This window comes from Prosopis cineraria, unplaced genomic scaffold, assembly GCF_029017545.1.
Source record: "Prosopis cineraria cultivar Desert tree isolate PC_DT_omini unplaced genomic scaffold, ASM2901754v1 PC1, whole genome shotgun sequence".
Lineage (NCBI taxonomy): Eukaryota > Viridiplantae > Streptophyta > Magnoliopsida > Fabales > Fabaceae > Prosopis > Prosopis cineraria.
The window spans coordinates 56,420,164-56,437,104 of NW_026555332.1; the positions used below are offsets into that span (position 1 = coordinate 56,420,164).

The 16,941-nt window shown below is 35.0% G+C and overlaps 2 protein-coding genes across 3 annotated transcripts; one reads left to right on the forward strand and one right to left on the reverse strand.

The window, feature by feature from the left end:
* Positions 1 to 660: 660 nt before the first annotated feature.
* Positions 661 to 4,900, reverse strand: LOC129318893 (glycogen synthase kinase-3 homolog MsK-3). The gene is made up of 13 exons (XM_054963892.1): positions 4,680 to 4,900; positions 3,666 to 3,931; positions 3,456 to 3,548; positions 3,274 to 3,333; positions 2,903 to 3,175; positions 2,723 to 2,797; positions 2,114 to 2,170; positions 1,873 to 2,013; positions 1,714 to 1,764; positions 1,519 to 1,614; positions 1,354 to 1,437; positions 1,072 to 1,174; positions 661 to 986 (listed from the first exon to the last, which is right to left on the reverse strand). The coding sequence occupies exons 2-13, from the start codon at positions 3,777 to 3,779 to the stop codon at positions 901 to 903; spliced, it is 1,233 nt and encodes a 410-aa protein (XP_054819867.1). The 5' UTR covers positions 3,780 to 3,931; positions 4,680 to 4,900; the 3' UTR covers positions 661 to 900.
* Positions 4,901 to 13,894: 8,994 nt separating this feature from the next.
* LOC129310543 (probable protein phosphatase 2C 49) lies at positions 13,895 to 16,922 on the forward strand. 2 transcript variants are annotated; one of them, XM_054952413.1, is made up of 5 exons: positions 13,895 to 14,370; positions 14,492 to 14,647; positions 15,358 to 15,555; positions 15,659 to 15,894; positions 16,029 to 16,922. In XM_054952413.1, exons 1-5 carry the CDS (start codon positions 14,260 to 14,262, stop codon positions 16,591 to 16,593), a joined length of 1,266 nt encoding a protein of 421 aa, XP_054808388.1. In that variant the 5' UTR covers positions 13,895 to 14,259; the 3' UTR covers positions 16,594 to 16,922. The 2 variants fall into 2 exon arrangements, with proteins under 2 accessions (XP_054808388.1, XP_054808397.1); XM_054952422.1 differs by lacking the exon at positions 13,895 to 14,370 and having other exon boundaries at positions 14,531 to 14,670.
* The last annotated feature ends 19 nt before the right edge of the window (positions 16,923 to 16,941 follow it).

Below are 16,941 nucleotides of genomic sequence, written 5' to 3' on the forward strand. Positions count from 1 at the left end.
TTTAATCACTAACTCATTCTTTTAAAGGAAACTAAACGTGTTTTGTCGAGTCCTGTATGGCATGAAGGAAAAAAATTCGTTTTTTTTTTTTAATAACATGGTATGATATTAATATTAAAAGCAGAAGTTTTCAAACTCTTTCACGCAAGCGCACATCTCCAGCTGTAAGCCTGCAATGCCACATGCCCACACCTAAGTTGCTTGATTCTAAAAACTTTTTGGCTAATCTAATCTTTCATATACTGTGTTTTATTCATATTATCTTATACGTTACCCACAGTTTTCAATCCATGAAGCAGAATGAAGTTGTGAGAAAAACTTGCCGCTTGTGTTTTTACTAGGCAGGACTTTGTTTACCGCCTGAAGTTTGAGAAATAGGAGTCATGTTTCATATTTTATATTGACATTAATCATAAAAAAATAAACCACAACCCAACAAGTACAGAATACTTTTCAGCTTCTTCAGCAACCCGAACCGCCAACCGCCAAAATCGTGGACGTAGCCACGCTTTCTAACGTCGAAAACTAGAAGCCAAACGTAAATGACAAATGCTTTGAAAGCAAGACTATTGTTAGCCACTGCAAAATTTGTCGTAATCAAGGGGAAAATAATGGATGGAGAAGCTTTGGAATAGCTACCATCCAGATCACAACGCCATATCGATGGTGGTCAATTATATTCAAATAAATAACTTTTCTAGTTAATACAATCTGTTAAACCGTGAGGGCTGGCAAAGCCCATCAAATTCTATAAACAACCTCGAACTGTGAAGCTTCTCAAACAGCTTTGTACGGGCATGCGATGAAAGAAAAAAAAAAAATTACCAGGACAACACAACCTGAACGGAGACTTCAATACAATTCTACAGGCAGAGACTAGAATTTTAACTGAAGGCCGAATCACGATGATCCAAATAAAGCACACTGCTTTCGGGCGTGTGCTGGAATCAGCTTCACCAGCATCTCTGCAGGCACTCCCTTAAGCTCTGCATCAATATCAGCATCATAGAACCCTTCAATACTAAGAAATCATTTAATCACTATTTTTCGTATGGGAATAGAGATATTTACCGTTGGCCTTGAAGTTAAATAGTGGGGGAAGAAAACGCCCATTTGGCAAGCGCGTGTTTGGATCCCGCAGTTCATCAAAGAACGGATGAGCAAGACCCTCCAACTACATTGCACAAAGCACAAATTGTAGTAATGAGCACAACACAACAAAGTCGTTTGTATGTTACTGAATGATTTTATATAAACCACAAACATTGCAAAATGAAGTGAAAGGATGCCACATGATCTAGAAAACTACCAAGTCAAAAACCATCTACTAATCTTGACAGACTAGACACTCACAGCTGTGCATCGAAGATTTGGAGAGTATTGCAGTAGTCTTGAGACAAGATCCACGGCTTCAGGTGGCATGCGCTTGTGAAAGATCTGTAGATGAGAGTCGTTTGAATTAACCTTGCAATGCAACAATTTCTGTGAATGGATAGAAGAAAAGGACGTTAACAATACCTTGTGCCATGGATGGGCTTTAATTTGGGGAAACTTATACTCTGTGTAATTAGGATTCATGCATTTAATTTCTTCCCTTGTTGGGGTACCCAAAACCTGCATTTGAATGCCATGGATATTGAGATGTAAGCATCATCAGAATGAAGAGCCAGGGGATGACTTTTGCATCTAAATATTCTTTACAACTTATCTCACCTTTATAATTTCAACAAGCTGGTCTACTCCACTCTCGCCAGGGAAGAGAGGCTGGAATAAAAAAACTTATTTTTAGTTTCCACAAAGAAATGAATTCTCAATGTAACAAAATCAACCATCAACAACACAAATTAAAAAAAAAAAGAGGAAGCTAAATACCTGTCCAAGCAATAGTTCACCGAGTACACAACCGGCAGACCAGATGTCAATAGCTGTGCTATACTCAGTTGCACCAAATATAAGCTCAGGAGCTCTATAATACCTAGAACAGATGTAAGATATGTTTGGTTCCCCTTTTACCTGTTATATCCATAAAAAATAAATAAATAAATAAAGTCATGTAAAAATACAACACCCAATGGAACAGAATACAGGGTTTCCAAGACAAGAATGTACAAACCAAAACTTTAGCACTTCCAAAGTCACACAGCTTCAACTGATGGGTGTGAGGGTTGACCTGTAACAGGGAAGCAAATAAATTGACTCGTGCATAAATTACTCTATCGGAGAAGAAAACAAAGCTGCATTGAAAATGAACGCAAAAAGCTGCATGCAAATTCAAAGTGCCACGTAGAATTGAGTTGATTCATGCATTATTTTGTATATGCGATAAGTTACAACTCTGATTAAGTGTTATGCAGACTGCAGTGTCATAAAGTTTCATAGATTTTATATGTTTTGACAATTTCATGCAAATAAGTTCAAATGTTTAATCATAATAATTGATTTTAAGACATAACTTTTAAGACAGCCTTTTGAAAAAAAGGAAACATAAGCCAATTTGTAATGTCAGAGTTCTTCAATGACAACATGACAATGAATTACACATGCTTACTTTCCAGAATAATATTGACAGGTTACATTGTGTATACCGTCAATATCAACAGAACCAAAAATAGACAAAGAAATCATAAGTGCAAATAAAGCGACACACATAATTTGCACAGCACATTTTAACCTATTGTATTGGAGAGGAACATTCAAGAAACAAGTTTCCCTATCAACGCACCAGTAAATTTTGAGGCTTGATGTCTCTGTGACAGACTCCTATACTGTTGTGAATGTAAGCAAGTGCTCTCAATATCTATCAAGAAAAAAAAGGCATGAGAATCAACACAGTGTTATTCATAACATACTTGGTACGATAAATACAATTAAAGACATGACCACACAGTATACAGAAACATACTTGGTAGAAATAAAGTTTCACATATATCAACGGCATCCTTTGGTTCACTTTATTGTAGTGTCTGATCACCCGATGGACAGTCTCAGGAACATACTCAAGTACCAAGTTAAGATAAAGCTCATCTTTTTCAGTAGTTGAAAAGAAGCAATGCTTCAAAGATACAACATTAGGGTGGTCAAGAAGACGCATAGTTTGCAATTCCCGGTTCTTGTATCTCTTGTCTTGAAGAACCTTCTTTATAGCCACCGTTTCACCAGTCTCCAAGCACTTTGCCTGAATAATAAAGACGAAACAGCATATAATACTCATTATATTACAAAGTTCCAAAAGTACCTAATTAAAAGCAGGCATCTAAAGAATAGACAACTAACCTGAAAAACCACACCAAATGAACCTTGTCCAACAACACGCTCAGCCATGTAGCTTATAGTCTACAGTCATCACGAGGAAAACAAATAAGCAACCGAGTAACATTTTCCTCCTGTAAAATACAAGTTAAGGAAAAGAGAAAGAGATAGCTTTCAGAAGAACATGCAAACCATTACAAATATACCTGCTTTGGCTGGCCATTTTTACCACCAATGGTGGTCACAATTATATGTCCTGTTTCAGTCCCATTTCCATCTACAACAGTTGCCTCCATTTCCTGTATTTTGTTTAACAAGTTTCAACATAAATAGACAGGGCATGCATCAAGGGTGCGTCAAGGGGAATGCAAAGAGAAATGCAGACAGAGGAAGATAACACAGAGGCTTGTCTTTACCTTGTCATCTCTAATTTTCATGTCATTCATCTCATCAGGTAATTTGTCAATGCCAACTGTGTTTGCATTTACATCTCTCAATCCAGAAGCAGGTGCTACACCCGCTGATGCCATCAAAAGAAGAGATTCGGCAGTTAAACTTGCAGATTCAGACACCTCAAACAATAGGTCATACACACCCTGTAGAGTATCGACTTATGAAGAGCAAACCAAGGACTGAGCAGCAAATCGATCTTCCAAGTCTTCAAAGAATAGCAACGGTTTACCTGTAAGACCGTTACAAAGAAATAATCGTAATTCCAACTTTCAAAGAATAATGAGTTCAGCAGTGCACTTGAAAATGGAGATGATACTCGCGCATACACACATAGATATAGGGCCAAATAAACTAGCTTTCTTACTAAGCGTCCCAAGTTTCTCATGCAAAACCAATGAAAGAAAATTAACTACTTCCAAAACAGGATCTGGACAGCTTGTGGACCTAACGTAGAACAGAAAACCTAGAATTAACACGCTCAAGTAATTAAGGTCCTGTTGGGAAAAAAAAAAAACATCATACGGTTTACCAGGGAAAAAACATCGTACAATTTCAGCAGAGCACCCCATCTAGTGTAGCGAAATAAGTGTGGCAGGGGCATATTACTCTCAAGACAAAAAGGTAAACCAGGTACCAAAAAATTTGGCATCTAAAATCAAGGCACTAAAAAATATGACCGTCTATTTAACGCAGTTTGTCGAATAATAAACAGATTTTCTCTACAAAGAACCCAAAAAACAAATGGACAACACTAGAACGGAAAAGAGCCGGAACAAGAAAAGTGGAGCAGCTGGGAAGGATGTTGACCCAGAGATCAGCCTTCAAGAAGGCATCATATTTGTATTTTGAGAAATCTCGGGAAAAACACAACAACTAAAGACGGACTCTACCAACCAGGATGTAAATTAAGAAAAAGCAAAAAAACTGAAAGCAATCAGAGTTTCGTCGTCGCAGGTAGGGCAGGAAGAGAAACTCACCGATCCAGGGGGAAATGTTCAGCGGAGGTGAAGAAACGGACGGGACGAATGATTGAGGAGGAATAAAAAGGTGGGTGGGTTGGGAACTTGGATCTGAGGGTGCTGTATCCCTCGGATTCGGAAGAGGAGGGGAAAGAGACAAAGGGAGAAAGAAAGGAGGAGAGAGGTGCAAATAATTGACAATGTTGAGTTGGTTGTCTTTTGCTTTCTTTGCTTTTTATTTGCTTTGTCTGGTGACGGTGTCGGATCAGTCAACGTAAGCGCCTGTCCCAAGCTTCTTCCTCTCTCTCTCTCCCCCCCAGCTCCTTTTTGACCCTTCAACGTTCAATGCTTCAAACTTCTATCTAATCTTTATCCGATTCACCCCTCCGCGTCTCCTTCTCCTGAAAATTTTCTTCTTCTTTTTTGATTTTTCACAGTCCAAACCTCTTTTCTTGCAATAAATAACTTCTCCCAAAAATAAATAAATAAATAAAGTTTTTTTTGTGATTGAACAATAAATACCAAATATATCATAGACATTAAATCTCAATAAATAATAAAAAAGTCTCGAAATCTCTTACTATAATTTACTCGAATATAAAAAAATACAAGACGTTAGTAGAACAAGTGTATGATTTTTATTGAAGTATTAAAAAGATTACAGACTAAAAATTAAAAAGAGTTAACGAATCTAAAATTTATGAGTCTCGATGGAGTGTTGACCAGTTTCTTTTGTATTTTTTTCTTTTTATTTATAGTGTCAAAATAGCGAAAAACTTTTCTTTGAAACTTGACACGTTATGTCGAGGAATCAGAAATTTCGTAAAACTTATGGCACAATCTCTCTATTTTGATAAACAATCTATTTCACCAAACTACTTAGGCATAAATTTCGGTATTACTTAAGATCGTATCTTAATACTAACAGTCTAATATTTGTAGTTGATGAGATTTAGCATGTGTATTTTTTGTGATCTTTATTGAGCTTTAAGGCCAATTTTTTTTATTTATATTGAGTTTGACGCTTTAATTATTTAATTTAATTAGTCTTATAATTTAAGTAAATGATGTTTTATATTTAGTACAAATGCCTTTATTCAATGACTGATATCTGAAGAGCTCCCTTCCTTCAATTTCAATCCTTTAATATCCCTTGAATTGGTTCAAGGTCATTCCTTTTGCATTATATTTCTTTTTTTTTAAAAAAAAAAAGCTAATGCACAGTATTGTAATGAAAATTTGCAAATGTTTTGAAAACAGTCCTTCTTTCAAGTTTCAATGCCCCGTCTGGGTCGAATATTTTAGTCAAACTAACCCTTCTTTCATGTTTCTATTGTATGCTAGTTTTGTCTTGGGAAGAAAAAAAGCAGAAGAAGCTTGTGAGCTGGTCAGGCAACGCAATAAGGTATTAAAGTAAAAAAAAAAAAAAATCTCACATTTAAAAATTAAAAAACGAATCATAAATATATAAATTTAAAAAATATTTAATTAAATGAATTAAATTATTTTAATAAAATATAATATCTTTAAATATATTTAATATAAAAAATCTAACATGATATTAGAGTCATTTTATTGAGGGACCAAGAGAAAAAAGAAAGAAAAAACAAAGGAAAAGAAATGAAAAATTAAAAAAAATACAACAAAACACTTAAAAAAAGAAAAAAAAAGAGAGAAAACAAGAAGAAGAAAAAGGAAAAAAGAATGAACAGAGAGGCTTTTGAGACTAAAAAAATATAAGCTCAGACAAAAAGATGAAAAAAATGAAAAAAACAAACAGAGAGAAAAAAATAATAGAGATAATATTGGAATATAAAAAAAATTCACAACTAAAGATAAAAAATAAATTATAAATATATAAATTTAAAAAATATTTAATTAAATGACTTAAAATTATTTTAATAAAATATATTAATATGAAAAATCTAACACAAGGGAAGGAGCGCCGTCCCTGTACGGCTTAGCCTATAGTGATGGTACTGCGCTGGGTCTTGGTTAGTACTTACTGAACATTTGAGCACGCGAGACTCGGCCATGACTGGTTCGCCTGTTAAAAGGCACACAATTCGTTCGTGATTAATTTCTTAAGCCCGCGACCTACTTCTCTCAATCCCTTCTCTTTTTGGTGTTCTAATGTCTAATCATGTCCAGCCATCTATCTAATTAATTATTTAGATCAAGGTGTCTTCTTCCATCCTTTCATTTTACTCACAGTTACATCATTCCTTGATCACATTCTTCTTTTTTTTTTTATAACAAGATCATCACTTCCAGAGCCAAAAGAAAAAAAAAATACATTTTCAAATAATAGTGCCAAGTATAAGCCTGTATCGCGGTACTGTTCCTTCTTGATTGTTTAATAGATCGAACATTTTTCATGGAATCTGTAAAATATTATATCATCTTTTATACACAGGCGGAGAAAAACGGATACATGGTGTGCAAAAAATTTCGTTTCAGAGTTGTCTTTGGTTTTCAAGGGGAAAGGTGTTTGGATGAAATCTTGTTCACTCCTGCCAAACATTTGCCATTTGCCAGGCTTTCTAATATTAATCTTTTATATCAACTTTCTAATATTAATTTAAGACTAATGTACGCGTGAAGTTTTTGAGATCTTTAAATAGAGCGTTGCAAAAGGAGAAATTAGATCTCCGCAATCACATGATTATGCGATACAAGAAAAGAAGAAAGAAGCCGTAGGCAGAAACTCAATTATAAAACAAGCTACACAAATGCACGACTCTAATTAAAAAGACTATTTCAGTGAAAGAAAAAAATATATATTGGCAGTCGAGACGACGTCGGATAAATTTTGTTATGTTAGCAGCAAAATTCATGAGATCTTTTATGCTTATGGGCCCAAGTTAAATCCTAATCTTACACGTGAGAACACGCCATCATGTATTTGTGTGAGTGTGTGTGTGTGTGTGACCTTGATTCAAAGAGCAAAATATTGCACGGGATTGGATGATTCTATTTGAAGCCATCAAGAAACCACAAGAAAAAAAAAACATAAATCATAATATTTTGGTTGGTTAGCTAAATGAAAAGGGAGGCTCCAGCTGTCCGACTTTAATTAAGTTCAGAGCTTTGAAGTTGAAACCGATTACATTGTTTGGTTATGCACTATTCTGCTTTGCAATTCATTTGTCCCTGCAAAATGTGGCCTTTATTTTTTATTTTTTTGCTAGAAACATGAAATATCATTAAAAATAGTTTACAAAGACAAATCAAGGCCAATGAACAAAACATAAACAAGAGAAACTACACAATGACAAAAAATCCTGAACCTAATAGAAAATGACATAGAAAGAAAAGAAACGATATCACCAATACTACCTGCAAGTTTTAAAATGGAACCAAAGAACAATAAATGCTATCACTGTCATGAAATTTCCTAGAGTCTAGAATTCACGTAAGAAAATAGAGATGGGTTTCATAAAACCATCCTAACAATCACATCCATATATAAATGATAGATGTTACTTAGATAACACATTTACTTCTTTCATGCATCGTGTTTCATGTAGAGAGAACACAAACCATTTGCAATGATAGCAAACTAGCTACCACCATAACAAAAAAGCAACCCCATCTTTGTTGCAAACTATTATCTATCAAATTGAGGAGCACAAGCCAATACTCGAGACAAGAAATCAAAATCATCAAGATCCATGTCGAAACCCTCCGCAACTCTTAGCTTACAAGAAGAAATTGCAAAACCTATAATTAACTGTCATGCAAATTGTCAGTCCTTTAAATAGATAACCTTAACCTCATCAATGCAAATCAAACATCCATTCCCTTCTCAATAACTTAAATCAAATGAAGAAACAACTCACACCAACAAAAAGAGATGAAAATCTAACCACAACCCTACCCATGCTAAATGTCCCTCTTATAGGAGAAGCCAGTGAAAAAGGTGTTATAGAACAAAGACTATAAGAAAAGAAACTCCTGTCGACTAAGAAAGAAAGCTCTCACAAAAAAAACCTCATGATGACTAGATCTTAATTTTTGGATTCCAAAATGTAGCCTTTGTAAAATTATAATGTTTGTAGTTTATAGGTATAGGAGGTACAACCTCTTGACCTAAAGATGTCAAATTTATTAAGAATTATCGCATTAACTTAAATCAAAGCCTACAAGTAAAACCTTCCTTAAATTACATGTAAACCAATCTTGAAACAACATTGCAATGACATTATTAGTTGTTGTGAGTTTTTAATATGTGTATAGGATTTGAAACCCCCTCCTATGACTGGATTTGCTCAAACTCAAGCCAAGACATAACATCACAAAAATTTAAACTAAACCATTAAAATAAATTCAAAATTAGTTGGGTTTATTATGGAGCTAAATTCTGAAGGCTTTACTCTGATTCATAGTTTTTTTTAAAAAAAAAAAGAAAATAAATGAGGTTAAATGAAATTAAATAAAATTAGTTAAGATATTTTTTCAACTCAACATATTATAACCATTTTAAACTTAACATATTGTAACCATCTTAATGTTATAAAAATTTTATTAGAACAAAAATATACAACTTAATTCAATTCTTTCAATTTTTAGAGTACCTAGGAAAAACAAAATGTTGGATGGAGATTTAAAAAAAAAAAGTAAAGCGAGATATTAAAAAAAGAGGAAAGGGAAAAAATAATAAATAATTAAATTGGGCCACAGCTAACAGCCACCCAAAATGCCATGGCCCGTGTTTTTAATTTTAAAAACCCACGTTCACTTAAAAAAATCATTCCCAACCGTGTCTTCCTCTCTCCCCCGCAACAGTGCGCCTGGCGAAAACAGAGCATTCGTTTCGGTTGAGGGAGATTTCCAATGGTAGACTTCATTATAAGATACATTGGGTAAGGTTTAGAGTTTCCTAAGGCTGGATAATTTTTTTAAATATTTTTTAGAGGGTATTTCTCTATTTATTTTAAAATTCCTCACAGCAGAGAATTTTGGGTTTTTCTTAATTTTTGAACTTCTGGTTTTGACCTTGAGGAAGTTTTGGCTATTATATATGGATGAAATAGAGCTGTTATGAGTATGTTATTCTTGTTAGAACAGTGGAAATGAATAATTTAGGTATTATATTCTTTTTTTTTTTGTTGATTTGAGCAAACCCTAGGTTAGAAATATGTAATGTGGAGAGTAATCAAGTGAATGGTGGGTCTAGTTAGACTTATTAGAGTCTAATAAAGCTAATGCGACCATTAGATAACAAGGTTGTCTAATAAATTTGAGTTTTGGGATTTTTGAACTAAATGGATGGTTGGGAAAATTGTGATATTGGTATTGAATTAATGTTTTTAAGTAGTCTAATTATAGACTAAACTTTCTTAAACTCTTGAAGCATTTTAAAAGTTTGGAATTAGATTGAATCTATTAGTTCTCCTTTTGAGTACCTCGAAGGATAGAGGTAACCCAGAATATAAATTCCCTCATACACTTGTTTAAAGATTTTTGTAGTATTAAGAAATTGTGAAATTCATGCTATGTATGAAAATCCTCTTTGGATGTTTCGGAAAATGTGTAAGGTGGGTTGAATTTAATCGTGAATGAGTTGAATGAATTGCATTATATGACAATTATAAGAATTGAATTTTGAAATATGTCTATGTTTATGTAATTGAATACGATGAGTCAGAGATTGAATATGTTGGCGTGCATTACTGTATTTGTATGTGTGAGTAAATCTATTAGCATTGAGTATTTGTACTCATCCTTCTTTTTTAACATGTTATAAGAGCTAGTTCATCTAAAAAAAATGAAGAAAATGAGCATTACGTTAAGTGATAATCACTTCTGTAGGCCTTTTTTCTTTTATTTTGATATGTATATTCAGTTTATAATATTGTCAATTAAAATGATATATTCTTAATCTACTTACATTATGAGTTTTGTGTTGGTTGAAAATATATTTATATTAGTAGGCAAAAATATTTGTGTAGTGAAAATAGTTATTATATATATGATTTGAGAATTAAAATATTATTATGGTCTTCTCTTTGTTTTAATCTTCAAGGGGGAGTAGTTGATATTAACTATATATGAATAAAAAGAAAATTTCATACATGTGATGAGTTATTGATAGATAGATGATATATAGATTATGATGGTTAGGTGATAATTATTTAATGCTTAGTGAACCTCATGTTTCCATACATGTTTAATTAAATATGTGAGTCCTTGAAATATTTTTAAAACTTAAAATTTCTTTATTTTAAATAGTTTTTGAAAATACATGTTAATGACTTATTTAAAATAATTTTTTATAAGATAATTTTTTAAGTTAATTTTTAATTATTTATAATTAATGTGATAATTTAAATTTTAATTTAGGACACCATTACGTGAGATGTGTTTCAATATCCAAAAGCACAATCCACACTTTCTAAGGCCTCGCATGATTGGAAGCCTCCGGTCCACTTAAAACAATGATTGCGTTTTTTGAAGGCGCTGGTATTGTTACATTGCATCCTCATCATTAATTGAAGTGTCTTTTTTGTTTTCCTTGCTCCTGTCAAAATTGTCATGGATGTTCTGTTTTCATTTTCTCATCCATAGATATCACACTGATCTTTATTTTTTAAAACGTGATAATGATAAATATTTTTAACCATACATCAATTTTAAGATGCTCGTCTTAGTTACCTTAATTTTTTTACTCTTCAATATCTAGCATTCACTGCCAAGTGACATTCACAGCAATTTGGAAAAACACCCCTTAGCATGAACTTTAAGGCTAAAATTGACGCATGAAAAGTACTTTAATTGTGACTAGGATTTATGATAATTTTGGTAATCAGAGCAGTAAGAGGATAAATTTACCTTGAAAATTATGACAACATGCTAGAAACTAGTAAGCAAATGCACTGTGAGTTATTGTCTACATGATACCTTATAGGCATCAATGACAACTTAGACTTGGTAAGTTTAGCAGTGATGAAATAGAAATATAGAATTGTTTACATGACGAAGGATGTTCATGTTTGTGCTCGTCCTAAATAGCTTAATTTTGTCTCAATTATATCGTGATGAATCTATCTTGACCTAATAAAAAATGGTGTGTAATTTTAAAGAATAGAATAAAAATATGTTTAAGACGAGACAGATATAGGATTTTTATTGAGATATTTTGTCCTATATATATTATAATTTTTTTTCTTGAGTTAAAAGTTATTTTTATTCTTCAACTATAATTTTTTTTTTAAATAAGTTAAGGGTGGAGGGGGTGGCGCTGGAAGAGGGAGATGCAAGGTAAGGGAGGAAGAAGAAGAGGAGATGGCTTGTGCATTTTCACACTTTAGCTCAGGAAGGGAGGGGAGGGAGGGAAAGAGTGAAGATAGGGAGAAATTAATCTTTTTATAGTATAAAAAATATTAAAAATGGTGGGATGCACTATTGAATATTATTTAATATTTTATTTTAATCATAAGTCAAAATAACAAACAGTCAAAACACTGTCAACAAACAATAAGGTGAAGGAAATTAAAATATTTGAGGTTAAGAAATATAAATAACTCATAATTGAGTTTATGATCATTTGTGATTTTTCGCGTATAGTTTATGGGCGCAAATGATCCTTAATCCCCCTCAAAATAATATTTAATTATTAGGCTGGCTGGGACATTAATTATTTTTTATTCTCTTTCTACAATTCTCATTCTAGCATCATCATCTCTCATTCTCTCTTATTTTTCATCTTCACTCTTCCATCTTTTCTCCTTTTCTTGTTTCTATTTTAAAGCCTAAAGAAAGTATCGTTCATTGGACACATTTCTTGCTGCAGTCTTTTTTTTTTTTTTCCCCTATAATTTTGGATCCAACCAAAGCATTGGAGCATGCACCATTGAGCAGGAGATGTGCGTTTTCGTCTATGTGCTACTCACTATCAGGCATGCTTGTTCATTTTTAATCCAAGCTTTATTTTTCAAAATACAAAATACTAAATGCTTAATTTTTTTTTAATTTCTAGCGATAAAAAACATCAAACTCTTATGCGTCAAGCCTCCATACTCATTTTGTCTTGGGCCTTAAAATTCCTTAAAACAATCGTACTTATAACATGGAGGTCATATATGACTAATATGTATTTGACTTTAAGCTGTGGTTGTCATGATTGTGCTCTTTCATGTTAAATTATAGTTACTGTAGTTAATAATTAAGTTTATGCACTTGTTTTATTGTGGTTTTGGACTTAATAAGATACGTAATTAAATAAATGTTGTTATATAAGTCTCTCTTTTACAAAAATTTGTTTGCTTCATCAAGACCTCCCATCTCATCTTGATCTCAAATAAGAAGGGGCAACTTATGGAACAAGACATGAAATAAAAATTTAATTATATTTATTTTTTGAGATAAGATATAAAATAAGGTGGTCTCGATTTTGTCACTTCTTGTAAACACTCCTGCACGTGGTTATAATTTTGTAAACTTCTTGTGAACTCTTTTGCTTAGCCAATGGTGCTGGTTACGCATGATACAATATGAGTTTGTTTATTGATAATAAAACACTTCATCTTATCCTCATTATAAAACGCTTTTAATTATTTTATTAAAATTAAAAAAATAACAATTAACTCATTAAATATATTTAAAATTAAAAAAATATAACTTTATTCCTATTAAAAATAGGAGGAGGAAAATATATAATATATGATGAGTTATAAAATTAAATTTACAACAATGATAAAAATAAAAAATGGTAATAAATAAATTATCATGTGTCGTATATTAAAGACCAAAAAATAATCTTAAAAGGTGCTCTATAATAAGAATGAAGGGAGTATTAACTAATAATGGAATTAATTACAAGTTAAACTTGGACACACAGCAGTGGCTAAAAGGGCTGGGATCGTAAACTATGAAACTGACATTAAAATAAAATGCATGGTTAGTGAAGGGTGGGAATTGTGAGTGAAGTGGATAATACTGGATAAGGATACAAACTCCGCCGCCGCGTGTTCCAGCGTATAAGTCGAGGCATCCAGCATGTCCATCTCTTCCCATCGTGGCGTGTCGCGCACGCGTGGCCTCCACCTCCACTTCCCCGCACCCCCTTAGCCCATTCAATCGCTGGATAATTAATGGTCCGGATTTTGGTTAATACTTAAATTTGATAAAAGAAACATAAAGAAGGAACAGATTTTGTTGGGACATGTGAAACGATTTTTTTTTTTTTTTAAATCTCATCTCAAAAGGAAGCTGTAACCACTCTCTCGCATCTAGCCTGCGAATGGAAGGCTCAGTTGAAATTCCCTGACCTACTTCGCCAAGGGAACTTTTGTCCATAAACAGGGCTTCCTGTTTCGGTAACAGACCACAGTTTAAAATTGAAGCATTCCGGGAGGCTGCAAAATAACTTCCCCATATTGCCCCCGGGCCCGCCTCTATCACATGTTACGTGTAAAGCAGCTTGCGTCCCTTCACGCTCGCAACTCCATGTTTCAAAGGTCACGTGTCGGTCAGGCAACCCCTTCACGCGTGTCCAAAGAACGCCTCTCCAGAAACGTGTGGTGGGCGGAACTACACGTGTCCTTCGACCGAATAAGTTTACCCTTCTGCCCTCCTCCTCCGCCCTGACCCTTTCATGTATGTGGCTGGTCAGCCCCACCTCCCTCCCCGAAATTTGATTCACAACATCTCTGACTTTGAAGAATCTGCGAGAAAATTCCCGAGCAAGAACAGCAAGAGGAACACGGTGCGTCATCTATCTGGCCTGACAAAACAGTATTTAGCTCCAAGAATCCTTCTAAAACGTTCAATTGTCGAGGTTTCATCATATTCTTATGGTGGCTGAAGCAGACGTTGTGTGTCAACAGGGCCTGCCTCTGTTGGATGTACAGTATATTCCTAAAGCGAGCGGTATTCGTGAGAACGAAGAACCACCTTTCGTCTCGCCCTCACCCGGGCCTCCCGGTCCTGACAAAGTTCGTGCTTCTGATGCAGTCTCTGCCCCGTTACTGAATTCACAGCAAGTGAGTTTTTCAGCAACCTTCCCGTAATTTCATCTCTCTCTCTCTCTCTCTCTCTCATTTTTCCGTGATATTGAAGGCAATAAATGGAGATATAGTACTGTTTCTAATCGAGGTTGTTCTGCGACTAGGTTTCATTTCTGCCCCCTCCCCCCTGACTCCTCCATCAGGAATTTGTGCATATTATGGGCTTAGTTGATGAAGATTCCTGAACTCTGCGGAGTTCATCTAGATTACTCCCTGTTTGTTCTAGGAATAGCACCCCTCCTGACACCTTTTTCTCCAGAGAGGCTTGACCAGCTTCCAGACTAGGTCCATGTAGTATCCGGCATCCGATTTAATTGCTTATATCTGTTCATGTCAAATTTGTTCATGGCATTTTAAAAAAAAGAAAAAAATTATCCTTTTGAATATTTTCTTTTAGATATGTTTTTGGTAGAATATTCTTTTATGTATGTTATTAGATAGAATTTCTGGTGAATGTGCGCGAGGGACGCGGTCCCGGCCCTCTTCCCTACTGTTTAGGCGCCTAGATAGATTTTATGGCACGCGGATAACTGTTGCTCGCGAATGAGTGTTGAAAAACATGGTTTTCCCTGCTTTTTATCAAACTTCATAGTTTGTAGGACTGTTTAAATTTGGTGCAAAAGTCATGCTAATTCTTACATCACTGAGCAACATTTTCTGATCTGCATTGAACTATCCCTGTGCAGGATGTTATAGCTGCAAAACAAGATCCCCATGCTTCTCTTGATTCTGCTCTTGTGCAGTTTGTACCCAGCATCCGTTCAGGCAGTTATGCTGACATTGGGCCGCGGAGATACATGGAAGATGAGCATATAATGATAGACGATTTGTCTTCTCACCTGGGATCACTTTATAAGTTCCCTAAACCAAGTGCATTTTATGGGGTAATCAATCTTTCGGTTTTTAGCTTCTATGTTTTTGTTTGCTGAATTCTATGCAAATGTTTTCTTAAAACTAAATCTGATTGGTGTTTGACGAATTTCTAAGGTGTTTGATGGTCATGGAGGATCTGAAGCTGCAGTTTATGTCCGAGAAAATGTAATAAGATTTATTTTCGAGGATGCCAGCTTCCCACAATCATCTAAAGTTGATAATCTTTTCTTACAAGAATTAGAGAACTCCCTCAGGAAGGCATTCCTTTTGGCCGACTCAGCCTTGGCTGATGATCGTAGTGTGAGCAGCTCATCAGGGACCACGGCACTTACAGCTTTGATATTTGGAAGGTATCCGCTTGTTACGCCCGTTGCATTCATCTGTAGTACTTGATCTACTCTGCAGTGTCTCGCATCAAATCCTTGATTTGGTATTCCCAGTTGCTACATAGTAATTTGATAGAGAACTTTTGTGCTGATTTCAGGCTTCTGATGGTGACCAATGTGGGTGATTGTCGAGCAGTTCTTTGCCGTAAAGGGGAGGCAATTGACATGTCTCAAGATCACAGGCCTATATATCCATCGGAACGGAGGCGCGTTGAAGAATCAGGTGGTTACATAGACGATGGCTATCTTAATGGGTTGTTGTCGGTTACTCGAGCTCTAGGGGACTGGGATATGAAGCTTCCACGGGGCTCTCCCACACCTCTGATTGCAGAGCCAGAGTTTCGGCGAGTGGTTCTGACAGAGGACGATGAATTCCTCATCATAGGATGTGATGGAATTTGGGATGTCATGTCCAGTCAGCATGCGGTGAGTCTTGTTAGGAGAAGCCTGAGGCGGCATGACGATCCGGAGAAGGGTGCCAGAGACCTAGTCATGGAAGCTTTGCGACTGAATGCTTTTGACAATCTCACAGTCGTTGTTGTGTGCTTCACGCCCCCTGATTACAGGGAACTATCACCCGCTCAGAGGTTGACACGTTGTAGCCTCTCTACAGAAGCACTTGGTTGCTTGAGGAGTTTGTTGGAAGGCAGTGCTAGCAACTGAGTTGATGCATATACAATTCGTCAAATAGTGACATTTTGGAGGTTTCATTTTCTGTTTTTAGCTGCTTCAGATTGGATAACACGAATAGCAGCAACCATTTTTTGGTCCGGTGTCGGTTGCATAGCTTAGGAGGTGGTTGACGGCGGTGTAAATACCAAGTTGAAATTATCCAGTTTTGTATGAATTTGTAGTATATTTCGGAGGATTTTTTTTCTGTTCTGAACACCTCGGTCTTATTCACCCCTTGTTGGAATGCGACTTGGTTGCAAGGCTCGAATGTAAGCTGAAAAACGTGGGTTAAATAAAAATAATATATGCTGTAACTAGAAGGCCACGAGCCGAAAGAAA

Bases quoted from the DNA above. Each gene is read 5' to 3' on its own strand.
- LOC129310543 (XM_054952413.1), top strand. From the start codon at position 14,260: ATGTATGTGGCTGGTCAGCCCCACCTCCCTCCCCGAAATTTGATTCAC. The intron at 14,648-15,357 runs GTGAGTTTTTCA...ATCCCTGTGCAG, and splicing joins CGTTACTGAATTCACAGCAA to GATGTTATAGCTGCAAAACA. The intron at 15,895-16,028 runs GTATCCGCTTGT...TGCTGATTTCAG, and splicing joins ACAGCTTTGATATTTGGAAG to GCTTCTGATGGTGACCAATG.
- LOC129318893 (XM_054963892.1), bottom strand. From the start codon at position 3,779: ATGGCATCAGCGGGTGTAGCACCTGCTTCTGGATTGAGAGATGTAAAT. The intron at 1,765-1,872 runs GTATTTAGCTTC...TTTTTATTCCAG, and splicing joins GTGAACTATTGCTTGGACAG to CCTCTCTTCCCTGGCGAGAG. The intron at 1,438-1,518 runs GTATTGTTAACG...TCTCATCTACAG, and splicing joins AAGCCCATCCATGGCACAAG to ATCTTTCACAAGCGCATGCC.